The sequence below is a fragment of the Monodelphis domestica genome, chromosome 5 (assembly GCF_027887165.1).
Source record: "Monodelphis domestica isolate mMonDom1 chromosome 5, mMonDom1.pri, whole genome shotgun sequence".
NCBI classification, from domain to species: Eukaryota; Metazoa; Chordata; class Mammalia; order Didelphimorphia; family Didelphidae; genus Monodelphis; species Monodelphis domestica.
Genome location: NC_077231.1, coordinates 124,903,380 through 124,926,139, shown reverse-complemented (window position 1 = coordinate 124,926,139; position 22,760 = coordinate 124,903,380). Strand labels below are relative to the sequence as shown.

General features: G+C 40.7%; 1 protein-coding gene across 2 annotated transcripts in view; it reads left to right on the top strand.

Moving 5' to 3' along the window:
- The window catches only part of A2M (alpha-2-macroglobulin), an 89,399-nt gene extending 69,919 nt beyond the window's left edge, over positions 1-19,480 (top strand). For both annotated transcript variants that reach the window (XM_007503621.3, XM_007503620.3), the window contains exons 26-36: positions 1,300-1,456; positions 2,534-2,608; positions 3,642-3,822; positions 5,328-5,554; positions 7,802-8,020; positions 8,172-8,299; positions 8,713-8,803; positions 9,151-9,219; positions 11,175-11,277; positions 18,909-18,950; positions 19,344-19,480. In XM_007503621.3, the coding sequence (XP_007503683.2) occupies positions 1,300-1,456; positions 2,534-2,608; positions 3,642-3,822; positions 5,328-5,554; positions 7,802-8,020; positions 8,172-8,299; positions 8,713-8,803; positions 9,151-9,219; positions 11,175-11,277; positions 18,909-18,950; positions 19,344-19,366 (1,315 nt within the window). In that variant the 3' untranslated portion in view covers positions 19,367-19,480. The remainder of the gene's footprint in view (positions 1-1,299; positions 1,457-2,533; positions 2,609-3,641; positions 3,823-5,327; positions 5,555-7,801; positions 8,021-8,171; positions 8,300-8,712; positions 8,804-9,150; positions 9,220-11,174; positions 11,278-18,908; positions 18,951-19,343) is intronic.
- The last annotated feature ends 3,280 nt before the right edge of the window (positions 19,481-22,760 follow it).

Genomic DNA, 22,760 nt, shown 5'->3' with positions numbered 1-22,760 from the left:
TATACTCTGGTAGGTTTGATATACTCTGGTATAAGTATATACTCTGGTATAAGGTGATTTAAGGTGAGTTCTCTGCCATTAGAGGTTTTCAAGTGAAAAATGGATAAACGTTTGGAAGGGAGGGTCACCTTTGAGGATTTTCTACTTTAGGATTCTAACTAGGAAGTCAGAGAAAAGAATAAAATGCTAAGGGGTAACAGGTAGGCAGGGAAGGAGAAAGGAGCTTCAAATTTTTGAGGTAGATATTGAAAGAGATCAATCCATATGGCAAGATCTATAAATGAAAGGTTTCCTTTATCCTGGAAATACATGCAAAACATAAAATGGAATTGTCAAACTGGCAATGAAACTGACAGCAAAAATTTTCCTCAATAGCTTAGAAAAAAACAGAAGCTCAGACCTTTGTATTCCTAAGAAGGAGAAACAGGAAGCAAAAGTTGGGTTCACAGAATGAATCAGAGGGAAGAAGAGGCACAATCAGAACTGGAAAGCCCCTTTATTAGGAAGCCAAGTCAAACCAACAAGCCTAGTAGGCACCAGGCACTGTGCTAAGCACTGGGGAGTCAAAGGGATGGGGGAATCCTCCTTGCTCTCAAAGAGCTCACAGTCTAATGAGGGAGAGAATACGAAAACAATTGGGTACAAACAAGAGAATATATTACATGAGATAAATTTGGAGTAGTCTCAGGGGGAAGATGAAGGAAGACTGGGAAAGACTTCCTGCACAAATAGGATGCTGGGAATTGAAGAAGCCAAGAGGCAGATCTGAGAAGGGGGAAAAGCTTTGAGGGCAGTCAGTGAAACTCCTTCCTCTTCTCTTCCTCTCAGAAGCTTTTATCATCCTCCAAGACTTTATTCACTTTATCACTTCTTTTGTGAACTCCGCCTGATCCCCACCTTCACCTTCAGTTGTATGTGCCCTCTCATTATTCCAGTTGTCTATGCCCTAAATTTATCCCCTATTTATTTATCCGGGTACATGCTATATTCTTCAGTGGAATGAAAGTTCCTTTAGGGCAGAGACCATTACATTTGTCCTTGTATCCCAAGCACATCTCATACACAGTAGATCTTTCATCAAATTTTTAAATGGAATTGACGTTAATTGTAGCTTAATGGAGAAGGTATGGGAATAGAATGAAGAGGAAACTCCAACCCTAAATCCTGCTCTAAGCTCTACTAATGTCTGGTCCTCAAGGGCTTTATGGGATCAGTTGGAGTCCAAGCCTAGAAAGAAACTATGGAATCATCATCTCAAGACAAAGGCTTCAACTCTCTACTGTTTCTTTCCCTGGGCAGGCTTACCGCCTTTGTGCTCAAGTCCTTTGCACAGGCTCGGTCACACATCTTCATAGATGAAGCTCATATCCAGGCATCTCTCCTCTGGCTGTCACAGCAACAGAAAGAAAATGGCTGTTTCCGAAGCTCTGGGTCACTACTAAACAATGCTCTTAAGGTGATGTGTTCCCTGGAGCACAGGGGTAAATAGAAGATTTAAGTCCTAGCATGGATCATATCAATGATGACTGAAGTGGAGCAGCCAGGTGGCTCAGTGGATAGAGAGCAGGGCTAGAGATGAGAGGTCCTGGGTTCAAATTGGGTTTCAGACACTTCCTGACTGTGTGACCCTGGGCAAGTCACTTAGCTCCCATCACCTAGTCCTTACTACTTTTCTGTCTGGGAACCAATACACAGTTGTGATTCTAAGATGGAAGGTAAGGGTTAAAAAAAGATGATGGATGAAAGGAAGGAAAGAAGAAGGAAAGGAAAGAAGGAAGGAAGGTGAGAGGGAAAGAAGGAAGAAGGGAGTGAAGAAAGGAAGGAGGGAAGAATGGACGGAGGGAAGGAAGGAAGAAGGGAGGAAGGGAGGGATAGATGTAAGGAGTAAGGGATGCATAAAGGGAGGGAGGGAAAAAAGGAAGGAAGGAAGGGAATAGGGAAGGAAAGACAAAAGGAAGGTCATGGGACTTGTTGGGATGAGATGTGAGGAAGCTGTCCATAGTCAGCAAGGGTAGAGACAAGTCCTAGACATCATTCTCCTGGTCATTGTTGCTTTGTGTTTGTATCCACAATAATTAGCATAGTGCTTGGAACCCAAGTTCTAAACAAATGTTTTTTTTTTAAACTTTACCTTCTATTTTAGAATCAATACTGTGTATTGGTTCCAAGGCAGAAGAACAGTAAGGGATAGGCAATGGGAGTTAAGTGACTTGCCCAGGGACCTACAGCTAGGAAGTATCTGAGGTCAAATTTGAATCCAGTACCTCTCATCTCTAGACCTGTCTCTTAATTTATTGAGCCACCTAGCTACCCTCAATGAATACTTTTTCCATTCATTCATTCATTCATTCATTCATCACTCTTTATGAGGAAAAAGAATGGAGGTTTGTTGTGACACCGAGTCTGGTCAGGATATCTCCAGATGGCAAGAACTTCCATGGGGCAATAGGAGAGGAGGGGGTGACAATTAAGGTGAGAGAGGCATCTCCTGGGAAATCTGAATACTAAGCACTTACGTCTCTCTCCTTTTCAGGGTGGAGTAGAAGATGAATTCATGCTCTCTGCCTACATCACCATCGCTCTGCTGGAAGCGAATCTTGCAGTCACTGTACGTGCCCTCATCGTACCCAGTTACTTGTATAAAAATGAATGATCGGTATTATAGCGTCCCACCCTTTGAGGGCCAAACTATGAGCATTTGGGGTAGAATGCGGGCGCTAGAACATTTATGTGAACGGAGCCACAGGATGGGGGGGAAGGGGACTGGGTCAAGTTGACAGTGCCCATTGCATATATTTGCACAGCCTTGTAACCACCATTCATCCCCAAATGGACAACTGGTAGCTTTGCCCACAGAAAATGGATAAAGAAAGTTTTTTTAATTAAGCCCAAGGCATAAAGGAAAGTGCTAAAAACAAGTTGGTACTATGTAGGTTCATTTTAAAAAGGATTTAAGATTTTCACAAATGTACTCATTGGGGGGGGGGGGGCTCAGTGGATTGAGAGCCAAGCCTAGAGATGGGAGGTCCGGAGTTCAAATTTAGCCTCAGATATTTCCTAGCTGTGTGACCCTGAACAAGTCACTTAACCCTCATTGCTTAGCCCTTGTTATTCTTCTGCCTTGGAACCAAAACACATCATTGATTCTAAGACAGAAGGTGAAGGTTTTGGTTTTTTTTTTAAGTATTAATCCTTAACATATGGTATGTACCAAATTATCATTATCTTCATATTTCTCATCTTCTGTTACTAACTAGGTTTGACATTTTCCTATATGAACTAGTTACTAAATAATATTATTTGTGAAAGTCTTCAATTTGTTTTAGCCCTTACCTTCTGTCTTAAAATCAATATCTGTTCCAAAGCAGAAGAGTGGTAAAGGGTGAAGCCTTTGAGGTCAAGTGACTTGTCCAGGGTCACACAGCTAGGAAGTGTCAGATTAGAGGCCAGATTTCAACCAGGACCTCCTGTTTCCAGGTCCGGCTCTCTGTCCCCTAAGCCACGTAGCTAGCTGCCCCTGGTCAGTTCTTTCTCCAGTTGCCCTCAATATTCTGTGGCTTATATCCAGCTTCAGTCCTACTCCTCCTTTTTTTGTCCCAAGAGTAACCCGTATCTCAAAGACTCTCTTCATCTCCTGACAGCATTCTGTTGTTCGAAATGCACTTTTCTGCCTGGAAACAGGCTGGAACACACAGCAAAACGAAGTCCAAGGAAACAATGTCTACACCAAAGCCTTGTTGGCCTACGCCTTTGCCCTGGCGGGAAACGAGGCCAAAAGGAAAGAGCTGCTCGCGGCGTTGGACAGGGACGCCGTGAAGAAAGGTGAAAGCTCTCTGGGGGATTGTCCTAGTCATTCCTGATTTTTCTCCCGTGAATCCCCTCCTCCGGCGGGGAAGCAGAAGGAGCTCCTGGGCTGTGCTGGGTTCGGAGCCTCAGCCTCTCTTGGGGAGCTCTCCAAAGTCCAGGACTGCTTCATCGGCTCACCCATGACAGGCTCAGGGTCCTTCTTACCCCAAAGCCTTGCTTGTGGTCCCACCTCGTACAGGGGGAGGATGGGTGGGTGTCACCCAGCAGGGGAATCGGGCTCCTACCATCCCACACGCTGGGGCCATTTTATTTCATCTTGCCCAAAGGGGCGACTGCAATCAGGATGGGGAGCTCCGATGGAAAGCTTCCTCTGCCCATTCAGGTCCTCTCCTTCTCTGAAACTTATGATGCTGGGAGGTGCCTGGTGCGCCCAGTGGTTAAGTGACCTTCCCAGGGTCACACACTTGTACAATACTGGACTTGAACTCAGGACATTGAACACAGAGATCTAACAGAGATAGTATTAACAGTATCTTCAGCATGGCAGCTAGTTGGTGCAGTGGATAGAGCCCAGGTTTGAAGGTAGGAAGACTCATCCTTCTGAGTTCAAATCTAGCTGTATGATCCTGGACAAGTCACTTAACTCTGTTTGCCTCAGTTCCCTCATTTGTAAAAGGAGCTGGAGAAGGAACTGGAAAACCATTCCTATGTCTTTGCCAAAAAATTCTCAAATAGGGTCATAAAGAGTCAGATGAAACCGGAACGACAGAACAATGAAGCAGCACACATTCTTTACAAACTCTTCTGTTTGTTTGGAGTCAATACTGTGTATTGGCTCCAAGGCAGAAGAGTGGTAAGGGCTAGGCAATGGGGGTCAAGTGACTTGCCCAGGGTCACACAGCTGGGAAGTGTCTGAGGCCAGATTTGAACCTAGGACCTCCCATCTCTAGGACTGGCTCTCCATCCACTGAGCTACCCAGCTGCCCCCATAGCTTGCATTTATATAGCACTTTTTATGTGCCAGCCATTGTGCCAATTACTATATAAATAAAATTTATAAATTATATAAATAAAAATTAAATTTCATTTGATCCTCACAACAACCCTGGGAGGAAGGTACTAATATTACCCCTACTTGAAACTGAGGCACAGACGGAACGACTTGCCTAGGGTCAGACAGCCGATGAGTCTCTGAGGCCAGGATGGAGCTCGCTGAGGCGCCTGGTCCAGAGAGACCCATGATGCCTTGTAGTGGCACCACCTCACTGCCTGTGAGCGTTTTCTAGAGCCTTTCCAGAGGATCTTTCTTCTCTACATCTGCATTGGAAGAGAAAGTTCCTACACTGATGGACTTCTAGTCACAAAACAAAGAAGAGACCATCGATGAGAGCTGATTATTGCCGCTATAGCTAAAACCAGGCAGCAGTTCTGCGTCTGCTTTAATCAGATTGCCTAATTGTACGGGGGCTTCTTATTAAATACTAACAGGTACCGATTCCCTCTCTTTTCTTACCCTGAAGACAACTCGGTCCATTGGGAGCGCCCAGCGAGACCCCAGGCGCCAGCAGGAGTCTACTCCTATCACTCTCCGGCTCCCTCTGCTGAAGTGGAGATGACTTCCTACGTACTCCTTGCTTTCCTCACTGGTCGTCCTGCCCCATCTCCTGAGGATCTGATTGTGGCATCTAGCATTGTGAACTGGTTGGCCAAGCAGCAGAATGCGCATGGAGGATTCTCTTCTACTCAGGTGTGGGGCAGCCTTCAGTACTGCTACCCAATCAGGGAGCAAAGGCTAAGCAAGTGACCAGAAGAAGGGAAATGGTGGAAAGGAAATGAGAGAATTGTATTTTGGGAAGGAAACTAATTTCTTTGATTAAAGTCAGGGAGTGATAATCAGGTCCCACAGGGTGATCCACTTCCTATTCCATAATGCTAATAAGTGATCATTTCCTTATAACTTACTAAAACTATTCACCAGGATAATGGGGTCTTAGGATAGGTCTGTATTTTCAAGAATCCCAAGTGTAGTCTCCTCTAGGGAAATGAAATCATGGAAAATTTCAGGAGGGAAATTCCTCTTCCCCTCATGGAAGAACTAAGGAGTCTTAACCAAATTCTTTTTTAAAAATTAAATTAAATTTATTATTATTATTATTTTAAGCCCTTCTTAAAAGGGTTCCATCTTAAAAACTTCCATCTTAGAATCAATACTGTGCATTGGTTCCAAAGCAGAAGAGCGGTAAGGGCTAGGCAGTGGGGGTTAAGTGACTTGCCCAGGTCATATAGCTAGGAAGTGTCTGAGTCCAGATTTGAACTCAGGACCTCCTATCTCTAGGCCTGGCTTTCCATCCACTGAGCCACCCAGCTGTCCCCCTTAACCAAATTCTTCATGATAGTCCATACAATTGATCCCTCCAAGTCATTCTCTTTTTCTCAACCTTTCTTCTTCAAAATCTTTCAGCTTCTCTGAAGGTACCTCATTTATACTTTTTCTGTATTTTAGAGTGATATTCTTCACACTTTATAGTCACATTTCTTATACTTTTCCTATCCTCTCATCATAATTTTGAATTCTTTGTCTCCTTCTTCTTGGACATATTTTAACTACTGTGGCAAATAGGAGACTGTAAGAGTTTGGGTACAACCCAAGTATGTAGAGCAATTAGTGGCCAAGACCACACATAATTTTTTATATAATGCAGTGTCCGACACATAGTAGGTACTTAATAAACATTTTATGAGTGGTTGATTGGCATCAGTTAGTCAGTCAACAACCATTTATTATTTTTTTAACATTATTTCATTTGGTCATTTCCAAACATTATTCATTGGAGACAAAGATCATTTTCTTCCCCCCCACCTCACCACCTCTCCCATAGCCAACGTGCAATTCCACTGGGTATCACATGTGTCCTTGTTTTGAACCCATTTCCATGTTGTTGGCATTTGCACTAGATTGTTCATTCAGAGTCTCTCCTCAGTCATATCCCCTCCCCCCCTGCAGTCAAGCAGTTGCTTTTCTTCGGTGTTTTTACTCCCATAGTTTATCCTCTGCTTGTGGATAGTGTTTTTTAGATCCCTGCAGATTGTTCAGGGACATTGCATTGACACCAATGGAGAAGTCCATCACCTTCGATTGTACCACAGTGTGTCAGTAACAACCATTTATTATTATGCTTTTACTTTGTGGCAGGCATTGGGCTAAGCTCTGGAAATTCAAAGAAAGGTAAAAGCACTCTGTTTGTCCTCAAAGATCTCACATTCTAATAGGGAGACTCATGTAAATACATGAACATTCAAGAAACATCAAGTAGATGGAAGGTAATTTCAGAAGAAGGGTTCTAGTAGCTGGGAAGCTGGGAAAAGACCTGATAGAAAATAAGGTTTACTTGAATCTTGAAGGAAGCCAGAGAAACTTAGAGATGGAAGGGAGGAGGGTCCGCTGATGAAAAGGCACAAGGTGGTCCTCTTGCTCTTCCTTGAAAGTCTAAGGCAATTACAGTGTGTAGAGTTCCACATGGAGTGAAGGAGTAAGAATAGGAAGAGCTATAAATGCCAGGCAAAATATTGATCTCAGAGGCAAGAGGGAGCCATTGGGATTCATTGAGAATAAGGATGACATGGTCAGACTTACACTTTAGAAACATCACTTTGGCAGTGGAGAAGATGGATGGGAGTTGAGAGAGACTTGAGGCAGGCATATCAATTAGAAGGTTATCACGATAATATTCCAGGGAAGAACTGGTGACAGTGTGACCTAGGGTGATGGCTGTGTACATGGAGAGAAGGCATAATGTATGGGAGATGTAAAGGAAGAAATGGCGATATTTGGCAACTGTTGGGAAAGAGAGGAGAACCGAGAGGGAGAAATGAATTGTTGAGTTTGAGATGCCTATTATACATACAGTTAGAGATATCAAGTTGGTGAAGGGGGACTCTAGTTCAAGGAAGAGATATTTACCCAACTGGGGACTCCCACATTCATCTCTTCTAGGACACAGTGATTGCACTCCAAGCCATATCCCGATATGCAACACTCACTTACAGTAAACATGAAAAATCTGTCGAGGTGACCGTCCAGTCTTCTGGAGACTTTTCTCAAAAATTCCAAGTGGATTCTGCCAACCTCCTACTCCTACAGCAAATCTCCTTGCCAGAGGTCCCTGGAGAGTACACTGCAAGTGTGAAAGGGAAAGGATGTGTGTATCTTAAGGTGAGACTCCAAAGGGTAGAGTGGGAAGAGTCAACCTTACCTATGAGATGTGCTCCTTCCCCTTATGGAAAGTCTTAAGGAGAACTGATGGAAGAAGATAATAAAATAAATATCCTGGGAACACACCAAAACTGTTCTTAATATTCTACAGACATCTCTGAGGTACAACGTCCATATAAAGAAAGAGGAATCTCCATTTCATCTGCAAGTGCAGACCGTTCCCCCAACCTGTGATTCTGCAAAAGCCCATAAAACCTTCCAGATCTCATTTAATGTCAGGTAAAATCATCTGTCTTTACCTTTTGACTCAGAGAGAGGGAGCCCTCCACTACTTTGCTATGCCCTGGAGATCTAATGCAATGATCCTAGGAAAGGAAGCTCTTAGATTAAACCTATTGGAAGGACAGTGTATTCTCAAATGTGAATAGTGCAGATTGTGTAGAATGAGACTATATCGAATCCATTTTTGCCCCCATTTTGTACTGTGATCATTCACAGTCTTCAACTCAAATTATCTGAGAAGGGGAAGGGCTTTGTTTCTTTTCATAAGCTTTTAATAATCCAGAAAAGGAAGAGCTTGTTGTGCGAGGGTGGTTTGGGAAAGCTTTCAGAAGCAAGCAGAATTTAAATTAGACCCCAAAGGATGGAGAGATAACTGTAAGCCCTAATTCCTTTCTTCTATGCATCTGTAGTTATGAAGGAAATCGTCCTTCCTCCAACATGGCAATTATCGATGTGAAGATGGTGTCAGGTTTTATCCCTGAAAAATCATCCGTGAAGATGGTAGGTACATTTTGAGCACAGTAAACCTTAGATAGGAAGGTTATCCGTGGACTCATCCTAAAACTGCAACCTTATCCAAATCCATTGAAAATCATTCTGTATCTAAGGCCTGTGTTGCTTCTATTCTCAGGAAAATCAATTCAGTTCCCCCCAATATTACTTGAAAGAATTGCATATCTCACCTGTCCTCATCATACTCTTTTCACAGTAAAATCCCATTTGAGACCTCAATCCCTGGCTGGTTTGAGGAATCCAACTCTTCCTCTTTGCTTATTGCTCCTAGTGTCTCTAGGGATGTTATTTATTTAATAACATTTGTGATGTCTCCATTTTTCTATTTTTCTCAGCTTGTAAGATCCGGCTACCTGAGCAAGACAGAAGTGACCAGCAATCATGTCTTGCTCTATGCGGAAAAGGTGAGAGTCCCTCCTCACTCTTACTCAAGGATGGACAACCTCTTTCAATTGGAGAAATCAGATCTGTTCTGGTTTAATTTGAGAGTGACCTGCTATAACACCATGTGAAAACTGGAATATTTTCTCTTCTCTTTTGTAGCATTTCAAACTTCTCTGCAGTCTGCTGAGAATTAATTTATATCATATTTAGGATATGGCATTTTACTGTGATAGTTCTTCTTGGGGTACTCTTCCTAGAATGGCCAATGGCTTCTTCACTGTATGAATCATTTTAAGGAACTAAGTAAAGAGGGGCAGTAAAGCAAAGAGTTAGTCCATGACTTTGTTCCCCATCCTAAAGCATCCATACAAAAAAACCGAAAATATTCTCTTTGCCTAGATGTTTTATGTGACTTTAAAGTGAACGGACTACTTTCATAAACTAAACATAAAAGTCAGTGGCGTTCCTTTCTTGTCTCATTTTGTACAGTGCCAAATATCAGGTGATTGACCCATCTTCACTTTTCTGCCCCAAAGTTTGCTGCCCTGTGAACACAGCCAGGTTGCCAAGAATTTTATTGATCACCTCTGGGGGAATAAGAAAGAAACTGAAGGCAATACCTACCAGCACCATCTCCTCAGTCACTTAAACTGTGTGATCTGAAAGAAATCTCAACCTGTCAGGGTTTTATGTTCCTCATCTCTATAATTAGGTGACCTAATGGGGATTTCTAAGATTCTGAAGAGGCACTTGCTATCATGATAGGGTAAGCAAATACACATGAAGTGATTGATGGTTACTTCGCATGGACCAACCAATGAAACTTAATATATTATAGTTGGTTTTTTTAAAACCCTTGCCTTCCATCTTAAAATCAATACTGTGTATTGGTTCGAAGGCAGAGAATGGCAAGGGCTCTCAATGGGGATTAAGTGACTTGCCCAGGGTCACACATTTAGGAAGTATCTGAGGCCAGTTTTGAACCCAGGACCTCAATCCACTGAGCCACCCAGCTGCCCCCCAAACTTAATATATTATGAACTGAGTCCTGTTCTTATCCTCATAAGGTCATTATGAGGATCAAATGAGAAAACACATGTACAAGACCTTATAAACATTAATAAAGGACTACAGAAATACAAGCTATTATAAGCAGCTAAGTCATACAATATATGATAGGATGGTGGACTTGAAGTCAGGAAGACCTGAGTTCAAATCCTGTTTTTGATGCTTATTAGCTATGTGACTCTAGGAAGTGATTTAATTTTTTTACAGATTCAGTTTCCTAATCTGAAAAATTGGGGTAATCATGCCACCTATTTCCTAAAGTTGTTTCAAGGATCAGCTGAGATGTATAAAAGCACTTTGCAAACCATAAAGTTTATATATGTGAATGTATGTATATATATGTATATACTCATATGTAGGTATATATACAATATGTGTGTGTGTTTGTATATATAATCATTAGCTATTGTCATTCAGCCAATAGAAGATGGCTTGAGGACTTTCTCATGTATTGAAAAGGACATCCTACAAGGAATATAATAGTTTAGAGTTCTCTCCTCTCCCCCATTGTATCTCAATCATATGTGGGCTCATAGGTGGTTATTCAACTAGTTGGAAGTTCTCCTGTCAGCTAGCAATGGTCCCTAACTTGGTAAATCTCTTTGAAGAACAGGACTCAGTTTATAATATATTAAGTTTCAATGGTTGGCCCATGTGAAGTCTCTATCAATCTCTTCATGTGTATGGATTTGCTTATTCCAACATGATAGCAAATGCCTCTTCACAGAATCCCAGAATCTTAGAGATCCCCATTAGGTCTTCTGTGGTTCCATTTCTGCATTCCCGCTTTTGTCTATAAAACAAGTTAAGGCAACCAAAAAGATGAAGAATGAGGAAGGCTGATCTTGCCCAAAGCAGGGGAAAGAAGGTTCTGTAATTTGTTGCTTATACCTATTTTCCCTTCTAGTTGACCAATGAGACACTGTCCTTTTCCTTCGCTGTGACCCAAGATATTCCAGTAAGAGACCTGAAACCAGCTGTGGTGGAGATCTATGATTACTATGAACCGAGTGAGTATGACCTAAAAACACTAAGCAAACTAAACTTTCGACCTCTTTGACCCTCTTTGGTCACTCCTTTTTCTTTCTCTTTTTTTTCTTTTTGTCTATTGAATTAAATTTAAAAAAAATTTTTTTTCAAACAAAAATCTGTCCTCTGTCCCTGCCCCTCTCCCAACCCTCTCTCTTGAATTGAGAAGCAAGAAAAACAAAACCCCTATTACAAGAATATGGAGCCGAACAAAACAAATTTGCACATTAGCCACATCCTCCCCCACCCCCAAATAAGTCTCAGCCTCTACTCTGAGCTCTTAAGGAGCATGGACTATTCTCTATATCAATTTTATTCTCCATCGGTGGGTAGCATATTCCATTATGAGTCTTCTAAAATTGTGGTTGGTCATTGTGTTGATCAGATTTCTCAAGCCTTTCGAGTCTTACACTATTGTTTTCAGTGTTTAAATTGTTCTCCTGGCTCTTTCCACTACTTCTTGATTTCTTCTTGACTCATTTTTATTCTTCCTCTTCTGTGGGACCCCAATTTCCTGATAGTATTGGACACGAGGTTTCTAAGCTCTCTTCTTGCTTTAAGTTCTGGAGTCCTTTGATTGTACAAGAAATTTTAAAAGTCAGTATTCTGGTGCAAAAGACACTGGACTTGAGCCAGCATGCCTGAATTTGAAGCCAGACTTGGATACTTCCTAGTCCTGTGACTTTGAACAAGTCAATTGATTTTTCTGATGTAGCTTTCTCTGCTTTAAAATGATGATAATAGTGCAATCCCAACTCCATAGGGTTGTTCCACAAGGTTATTTGAAAGCAAAGAACTTTGTTCAGCTTAAAACAGTATAATGTTAAACAAAAGCTATAAATTCAACACATACTTGTATTTATCACTGGATTTAAAAAAGTATTCATTGAGTTTACTAAAAGTTATTGTAGCTTAAGAAGTTTTATAAGCACCAGTTATTGGTAGAAAACTGCATTTGCAAATAAAAGTAAATGTTTGCATTTTCCCCACAAAAAAAAATAAGGTTAAATTTTTATTACATTCCATGCCCTTAAGTCCTAACGATACTAGACCTCCAATACCAGACATACACATATGAGAAGTTGGACCAGATGGTTCAAATTTAGCCATGTGGCTCAATGGATAGAGAGCCAAGTCTGGAGATGGGAGGTTCTGGGTTCCAACCTGGCCTCAGACACTTCCTAGGTGTTTGACTCTCAGCAAATCATTTAACCATATTGCCTAACCCTTACTACTCTTCTGCCTTGGAACTGATACTGATTCTAAGACAGAAGGCTAGAGTTTTGTTTGTTTGTTTTTAATGCAAGATGGTTAAACTCAAAGATGTGGTACTGCTTGTAAGATGGGGTTCAGGGTGGTGGTGGGGTCTTTCCACAAGACAAGGGAGAGGGCAGAGAACTAGCCATAGGAAGAACTTCAAACTCTTCCCAGTGCCAGTGCTTGGCATATAGTTGGTATTTGATGTCTTTTAAATTGAAATAACAGTGTAGTCTTCCCATTCATCCAGGTTGGCAACGTAAGTATCATCCTTGACTCTTCCTTGTCCCCTACTCCTTATATCTAATAGGTAGACAAGTCTTATTGATTTCTTTTCCTTGGTAGCTCTCACATCAATTGCCTTTTCTTTACTGGCATGGCAATTACCCTAGTTAAAGCCCTCTCCCAATCTATCTTTCCAGACTGGCTTCACCTTACTCCTCCCTTTTGAAATGAAAGTCTATTAGAAATTCAAGGCTTCCTTAATCAACAAATGAAAGGCAAAGGCAAAAGATAAAGGCAAGAAAGGGAATCAGAGCAATACAAAGAAGAAATAATTCATCCGCAATCAAAAGGTGACTGTGGAGGTTTGAAAAGGGAAGAAATCTGGGGTCAGAAAGAGCCCTAAAGGAGAAGGTAGAAAATCTCTGGTTGTCTATAGCTATATTGTCACAAGACAAGGAAATTACAAGTTGGATCAAATGAGAACCTGGGGACTTTTAGACTAATAATATAATAAATATAATACTGTAATAAATAAATAAAATAATCCACTTTAGACTAATAATAAAATAAATAAATAATATAATAAATAATAAAAAAGAGTTACATAAAGTTACATACATGCTTCACTCTAGCTTCTTTGCAAAATCTGGAAAGTGTCAGGGCTGGATAAGATCCATAGTTATTGACTCAAATACTCCACTGTCTAGCAGTAGTTATTTATTTATTTTAAACCCTTGCCTTTGGTCTTGTGTACTGATTCCAAGGTGAAAGAGCAGTAAGGGCTGGGCAATTGGGATTAAGCAATTTGCCTAGGGTTTTATGGCTAGGAAGTGTCTGAGGCCACATTTGAACCCAGGGCCTCCCATCTCTAGGTCTGGCTCTCAATCCACTGAGCCACCCAGCTGCCCCCAGAGCATCAGTTATTAATAAAGACCTTCATCACCTTCCACTCAGATAAAAGCCCACCTTTCTATACAGAGAGCATCACATAGCTATTACCAAAAGATGCAAACACCAATGACCTTCCCTTCAAATATTAGCCACTTACATGAATTGGGTACTTTATCCAATGTCTTCACAGCTTAAATCATCAAAGAAAAAAATCTATAATCACTTATAAGAAATCATATATTGGTTTAGGAGCAAAAAGTTGCCCCAAAGTACCATATGAAGAACAATTTATTTTCAACTCAGCAATTATTAAGAAGCTTCTCCAAAATACCACAACATATATATCACCTTTGTTGACTGTTCCAAAGTCTTTGTTCTTAGCTTATTCATGTACATTTATTGCTCTTCAGTCCTGCCTGACTCTTCATGACCCCAATTGGGGATTTTTTGGCAAAGATACTGGAGTTGTTTGACATTTCCTTCTTTAGCTCATTTTACAGATGAGGAACTCTAAGGCAAACAGGATTAAATGACTTGCCCAAGTCAGTGTCCAAAGCCAGATTTAAACTCAGTAAGACCTGTCTTCCTGACTCCAGACTGGCATTCTATCCACTGTGCCACCTAACTGCCTCATTCTTATACTATATTTGCATAAAACATTGAACCAAGTATAATGAGAATTCTAGAGTATTTGTTGCTCACATGTGGAAAATTATCCTCTATTTAACCATGCCACCAACTCAGTAATGTCAAGAACAATTCATAAAAGATTTGCTACTTTTCTGGGAGACTTATTGAAATCCAGTACGGTTCTACATTGCTTTAAATCCATTCTCCTCTCTTCTAAGCGGAACTCTCTCTTCGCATTACAAAAAGTTGGACCAGACATCTCATTAACTATAGCCACGTGGTGAATATGGATGATATCACGCTTTAGGGTTCCACGAAATCCAAATGTCATTTGCACTCATTGACTGTAAAATTCTTAGCAGATACCAAGGGAAGATGGATTCTGAAGGTTTTGAGCTTAAGTCAAGAGGTCCCATTGAACCAGTGGATTGAGGACAGCCACCTCAGTCTTCTTTAGGCTATAACTGAATACAATGAGAAAATTCCTGGCATCTTAACATCAAAGTCGAATGGGAAGAACTCATGTAAAGTAATTAACACCTATGGAATACCAGGCTTAATGCACACTTTCAGAATTGTGAAATAGACCTTAATATATCTGGAAAGTGTCCTGACAAAAAGCCATACAAGAAAGGAAACCAGCACTTATTAAGGATTTATTGATACACGAGGCACTTTATAAATATGATCTCATTTGATACTCAGGGAGATAGGTGCTGTTATTATTCCTATTTTATAATTGAGGAAAGGGAGATAGACAAAGGTTAAGTGACTTGCTAGCTAATAAATGTTTGAGTCCGGATTTGAACTCCAATTTTCCTGAGTCTTCAGTCTCTCCCCTAAATTTTAATCTTTACAGTCTAAGCCCAGAACTCTATCCACTACTCCGCCTAGCTGCCTCAATATTAACAAAACATAAAGGGGGCAGTTAGGCGGCTCAGTGGATTTAGGGCTAAACTTTGAGTCATAGAATCCTAGGAGGTTCTGAGTTCAAATGTGACCTCAGACACTTCGTGGCTGTGTGATGCTGGGCAAGTGACTCTACCCTCCTTTCCTAGCCCTCACTGCTCTTCTGTCTTAGAACCAATATTGATTCTAAGATGAAGGGAAGGGTTAAAAAACAACAATAACAACACTGTAAGGCAGCTATAGACAGAGGAGCCCTTCCACATCAGAAAAGAGGAAGCAAGAGATGGGATATTCTTAGAGCATGATTCAGAGGCTCAAATGCTACAGAAATACTTTTGGAATTCAGTCAAAAATATGTTGAAGTAGAACAAATGTCTGAGTCATGCAGACTTGTTAGGAGAAATTGAGGGGTTTATTATGGCAATTCAGAATCAAGTCATGCTACCAGAAACTCCCGAAAGGTTATTTTGAAGGCGGCTGGACTTCGTGAGCAATGTAGACTAGCTTGCAGGGAAATAGAAGAGCCTGGGCCAAATTCCTAGCAAGGCCTGACCTGGAGGCTAAAATATTTCATCAGAAGCCCACAGTCGTTCATGGACTGACAGATGGCAAATCTCCACAGAACACATACAGTCAGACTTCTTGTGTCCTTGGGAACTCAACCTAAAAACAGCCCTAGAAACAGAACATTTTCAGACCAAACAGTTGCCCAGATTTAATACCAATCCAATAAAAATTTAAGAACACTATTTTAAAGAGATGTTGCCAAGGGGCAGCTAGGTGGGTCAGTGGATAGAGAGCCAGGCCCAAAGACAGGAAATCCTGGGTTCAAATCTAGCCTCAGATGCTTCCTAGCTGTGTGACTCTAGGGAAGTCACATAACCCCCATTGCCTAGCTTTTTACCATTCTTCTGCCTTGGAACCAATCCACAGTATTAATTCTAAGACTGAAGGTAGGTGTTTTAAAAACCCCAGATGTTGTCATTCCAAATATTCATAATCTCCTAGCTACTTGGAATAAAAAATGTTCAAAGGATATCTATCTGGCTGAGAGAAATCACAGGAAAATGATTTTTTGTTGAGAAAAATTGCATTTAATGATATCTGATGTTAGAATCACATGGTCAACATGTTCTCTATTGCCTTTTCCACCAGTGATGTTGTACCAGTAATAGTTCCAAGGATGCTTTCTGTGAGCCTAAGGGAGAAAAGCTTACATCTTAATATTTTTATTTGACCACCAAAAAATAGTTACGTTAGTTACCTACATGACAATTTGTTGAACCTAAAAAAAAAAACCCCTTACTTTAGTGACAACTCCAGGACAGAAGGGCAAGGGTTAGGCAAATTGGCTTAAATTAAGTAACTTGCCCAGGTCACATAGCTAGAAAGTGTCTGAGGCCAGATTTGAACCTAGGTCTTTCCAACTCCAGACCTGGCACTCTGGGCCACCTAGCTTTCCCCTGAATATTGAATGTAAAGGAAATATTGTAAATAGCAACTTGTCCCAAGGCCATTTCTACCTAGAAAAGATGAAAATGGGATCATAATAATGATGTTTTTTTAATTTGTGAAGATTAAATTTAGGTCTTCCCTGATTGTGAAAATGAAGTTAATTAACTCTCCCCTGATTATGAAGATTAAATTGTAACCCCTGCCCATTTTTAGATTTAATCACCAAAGGGGTAAACACCTCATTAATACTTGAATGGGGGAGGTTTGTGACCCAAGTGTATAATAGTGGGTGATGAATCAGAATCAACTTTAGACTATGATTTGTTCGCATAAAAAGTGGAGGAAGACACAGGAAGTGACGCAAAAGAAGCGTCTTTAAACGGGAGTTACAACTTCCTGAAGGCAGTTCTACTGGCAGTTCTTCATTCTTTGGAGTGGAAGCTTGTGGAGAATTTGCTGGCTGGACCCAAGACTGTTCTAAAATATCTTCCTTTAGACTGACACGTGGTGAGTGAAAAGCTGACTCTAAACTGCTGGATTTTCTGAAAAAAACAAAAAACAAAAAAACAAAAAAAACAAGCCTCAGGAGAGACTTACCTCTTGAGAGAGACTTCCCCAGGTCCTCGGCTTTGCCAAGGCCTAAGGACTAACTCTCCCTGCCCAGGTTGAGTCAGAGGCTGGGAGTAAATTACTTAGTGCTTAAGCTAGACATCTTACCCTACTCTCTCTGATTTTCTTACTTCACTCTTTCTATATTTTGTAAATAAATTGTAAATAAATCTCTTTGGAATTAATATAAATTCTTGGAGACCCTATATTTAAATATAATCCAGTCCAACCTTTTTATAATTTCCCCCTTTTCCCCTTTACAAATTGAAATGTAAGGCCTACTCCTGCCTTCAAGGAGCTTATAATCTAGACTGAATATAAGACATATTCACATGAAAAAGTAATTAACAAATTTAGACAGTAAATCCCACATCTTTATTTCTAGAACATCCAGGACAAAGGCCATCTAGCTGCTGCTTGAATATGTAGAGTGACAGAGAAGTCATTATCTACTAAGTCAGCTTGTTTCATTTTTGTACAGTGCTAATATTTGGGATTTTTTTTTCTAAGCCATGATTGTTGGCTCAATCATGTCCAACTCTTCATGACCCCATTTTTGGTTTTTCTTGGTAAAGATAATATAGTGGTTTGCCATTTCCTTCTCCAGATCATTTTTCAAATGAGGAAACTGAGGCAAGTAGGATTAAGTGACTTGCCCAGGGTCATCCAGGTAGTAAGTATCTAAGCCTGGTTTTGAACTCAGATTTTCTTGATTCTAGGCTCATTATTCTATCCACTGCACCCCCTAGCTGCCCCAAATCTGCCCACCTATAATTTCCACCCATTAGTTATTATTTCTGCCTTTGAAGGTGATATAGAACATAGTGTCTAAATCCTGTCTGAGCCCTAAGAGACCTTTCTCTCTCCTTGGATTTCCCATTATCTCTGACTTTGGGGTGCCAAGTTTGCCTGATCGTGGGCTTGTACAACCCCAATCTGTGTCCACTTCAATACTAATGCCCCAGATCTAAGCATTCACTCAAAGAGTCAGTCTAATCCTGCCTACCCTTACTATTGCAGTGATAATTCCTAGGATATATTCTAATTAATTCTAGCTGAATTTAGTTCAACCTAGGCACAAGTCATTTAGTACCATTTACTAAACACTTACTGTTTGCCAAGTGGCAGGTAGATGGCACAGTGGGTAGAGTGCCTCATCTTTCTGACTTCAAGCGTGGCCTCAGATCGTTATTAGCTGTGTGTCCCTGGGAAAGTCGCTTAAACCTCTTTGCCTCAGTTTCACTTATGAAATGAGCCAGAGCAGAGAAGGAAACAGCAAACCATTCTAGTATCTTTGCCAAGAAAATCCCAAAAATGGGATCATGAAGCATCAGACACAACTGAAAAATGACCGGACAACATTTTCCAGGCACATAAAAGAAAGCTGAAAAGTGAAGGTGAGGCAAAGAATGGAATATTTATGTGGGACCATTGTAGAGAAAGTCCAGATAATCAGGGGTGCTAAGAGAAAGAAAGACATCTCTTCTTTGTGGATGCAGACCATATCCATTTTTAATACTCATCTCAGAATCTGTCTCCTCTTCCAAGGCTTCCCTGATGCCCCTAATTGGAAGAAAATGGCCTTCCTCTCTGTAAGGTCTCTACTTTTTCTAACCTTTATCTTTGTTTCTTTCAGATGAAAAGGCTTTTGCTGAGTACCAAGCTCCCTGCAGCACAGGTAAGAAACTCAAGTATAAGTCCTCACACGTTTGTAGTTTATGCTCTCAGTCTCTAGGTTTTGGGGTTTTTTTATCCTGTCTCCTTTAACATTTACATTTCCTTCATAAACCACTGACCAGTCATTGCACATGCATAGGTGCAGCTGATGGAGAGAGGGCCCCTAACTCTGATGGGCATCTCTGATGACAGTTATTTATGCACCCCTGCTCCCCCCCCCCCTCCACCAAGCTGCCTGGCTAGTAGGTGATTGATTGATATCTTTGTGGAGTTGTTGAATCACGCTTCCCTCCATAGCCTGCTAAAGACATTCCCAGCCTCTCCCACTGGAGAAGTTGCCTGATTCCTCTGAAACCTCAAGTGAGGCTTTCTTATTTCTCTCTTCTCCTCACAGATTCAAACCACGGAAATGCTTAAGATCCATGTGTAAGCACAAGACTCAGAAGCTTTGGGTTTCCCAACCCAGAAAAGATGGTTTCTTTCACCAAAAAGAAATAAAATCTTGTTGAATAAATGTGTGCTCAGAGTCAATATCTGCAATTGGTCTTATTCTTTCCTTCATTTGTGCACCAACAATTTATTAAGAACTAACTGTAAGTCCAGGGGCAGCTAGGTGATAGTGGATAGAGTGCCAGGTCCTGAGTCAGGAAGACCTGAGTTCAAATCCAGCCTCTGACACTTATTAGTTGGGTGATCCTGGGCAATTCACTTAACCCTGTTTGCCTCAGTTTCCTCATCTATAAAATGAGAAAGAAATGGCAAACCACTCCAGTATCTTTGCTAAGAAAATCCTAAATGGGGATCACAGAGAGTTTAGGTACAACTGAAAAGCCTGAACTGTGAGGGATATCATAATAGAGGTAACAATATTCCCTGCCTTTGGGGAAAGGTTAAAATGATTAGGCAATTAGGTGAAGCAATGACTAGATCTCTGAGCCTGGAGTCAGTAAGACCTGAATTTAAATTCTACCTCTCTCAGACATTTACTAGCTGTGTGACCCTGGACATGTCCCTTAACCTCCATTGCCTAGCCCTTACCATTCTTCTACCTTGGAACCAATGCACAGTATTGATTTTAAGGTGGAAGGTAAGGGTTTAAAAAAAAGAACTCAAGAAACTTAGCTATATTAGTACAAGAGTGGAGAATGCTAGATAGCAAGCAATATGTTGAAAAAGGCATGGGGCTTTAGTGACTGTACAATGTGATATGACAAAACAAACAAACAGTCAATCAATCATTATGCTCCAGTAAGAGAGAGAGTGTGTCCAGGACTAGGAAGGGAATCTCTCTCTAGTCTGCCCTGGTGAGACCACATCTGAGGTACTGTGATCAGCTATAAATCTTGAAATCTCTCAGACTTGTGAATGTTAAAAATTTCCCCATCAGGGAATTCTTAATTGGAACAAATTCCCTACTGAGAAACATTCCCCATTTTGATGTGAGAACTCGCCAGGATCAGAAATGGGAGGACCCCTACTCTACCTGTACTTAAGACTGCTTTAGGAGAGAAAACTCCTTGCTAAACAATGAAAGTACTTGGACCCATGCTTATAAGGCAAGGAGTTCTTTGAGCCAGGCCTGTTTTTAGAATTGATACAATGGGATGCTAGGTACCTAAAAGGGTCGGGCAAGTTTTCTCTTGATGAGATTAGTTGACTCAGCTGTGTTTTCTCTAGTTCAGACTTACTGAGGAGATTGGTCGACACAGCAGCATTTTTTCTGATTCAGACTTACTGAGGAGATTGGTCAACACAGCAGCATTTTTTCTGATTCAGACTTACTGAGGAGATTGGCCAACTTAGCAGGAATTTAGGTGGGCAGTCCTTTGGAAAGCGTCTACAGTGATTGGTAGATGTAGGGACTTAGGGGAGGTGACATGGGAGAAAAACCCCTATATAAGAAAAAGCAGAATCTCTTGAGGGGATATCCTTTTGGAGAAATCCTTTTGGAGGATCTCTGATGAGGATCACTTGGGAAGAATCTCTTGAGAGAGGATCTGGAGAAGGGAAGCTCTTGGAGTACAAACTCTAAGGAGGTCTCACTGGAGCTCTCTCTGGTGAAGTCAGCTGAGATGGAGCTGGCCTGGTGTCACTAGAATCCTTGTTTAGGCAGACCTTGTGGTGAGTGTTAAAAGACTGACTGACTGATTCTCTCTCTTAAGACTCAGGTCTAGGCCATATTGGCTTGAGGCCCTTCATAATTATTCCTTTCCTACTCTTTCTCTCTTTCTCTAATTCCTCATTATATTATTAATTAAAAATCTCTATAAAACCCAGTTGACTTGGGTATTTGAATAATTGGGACTATTTCCCTGGCAACCACCTTATATTTGATTTAAAAACCAAGACACTATAGTGAAACATATTTTCTGCGGTCAAATTTACTCACCCTCTCTTATATCTATCACAAATTATATCTTCCACTATTTTAATCACTACAGTTTAAGACCTCAACCATTTTAAATATCACACAGCTCTGCTCACTACCATTCCCTTCAAGAAGGGAATCAAAAGATGTTGGCTGGAACGAGTACCTAGTAATTCCCACCCTCCCTCTCACAACTCCCCCACAAAAAGGAAGAAAGCTGGCTACGTTTGAATGGATTCAAAGCACTTGATGAACATCTAGAGATGGGAAGGAGATTAGGAAAGTGCATGACCTCACCATGTCTTCTTGGGATAGATTGAAGAAAATGGGAATTTTTAGCTTAGTGAAGAGGAAACAAGAAATTGGAACTGCCTTCAAGTATTCAAAGGGCCATCACTTGGAAGAGGAGTTAGACTTGTTCTGTTTAGTCTTGTGAGAGGAGGACAAGGATCAATGGTTTGAAGTTTCAAAAAGGAAAACAGACTTAGTATAAATAAAATTTTCCAACAATCAGAGCTATCCGAAAGTAGAATGGGCCATTATGGAAGATGATGAGCTCTCCCTTACTAGATAAATTCAAGCAAAGATTACTGAATCATTTGTTGGGTATACTGTGAGGTTTCTTACTCAGGACTGCAGGCTCCTTCTGAGGCCTCTTTCAGATACAAGATACTGTGATTCTAGGGCTCTTTTAATACTAGGATCATGAATAATTTCTTTACTCAATCATTAATCGATCAATAACTATTCATCAAGAGTCTGTTATGTGTCAAGTATGCTGGGCACTGGGAAGCAACTTCAAGAAGGGGATTGTACCCAATAACGTATTATTCCTCCCATCCCTTCCAAAAAACCCTTATTGTTAAAATAGACATAGAACAAACACATATATCTCCATGTAGTTGTTTCAGAATCAGTTGTTTGAAACAAAGGTCCAAGTAGACGTTATATTAGGATGAAGGGCAGGTAATAATTATTGATATTTATAGTATGCTTTAAAAGTCTGTAAGTACTTTAAGTTAAAATATTTAGACCAGAACCTCCACAAAGCTCCAGCCCCACATGGGCTGGTTCAATCTCAGGTTCTGATAAAAAAAATAATAATTTTCCCCTCAGCCAGATATATTGGTATTTCAACTTTGGGAAATATTCAAATAAATCTCATGTCTAGATTTCTAAAAATATAAGTAATTATGGTTTTCAGTTCCCGTAGAAGCATGAAAAGTACTAGAAATATGTGTTGAGTATAGGGTACTTTTTATTCCCTTCTTTCCTCAGACAATGTTGTTCAGTTACTTTTCAGTCGTGTCCAATTTTTTGTGACCCCATTTGGGGTTTACTTGGCAAAGACACTGCCATTTTCTCTTCTCCAGCTTATTTTACAAATGAGAAAGTCGGGGCAAACAGAGTTAAGTAACTTGCCCAGAGTCACACAGCTAGTAT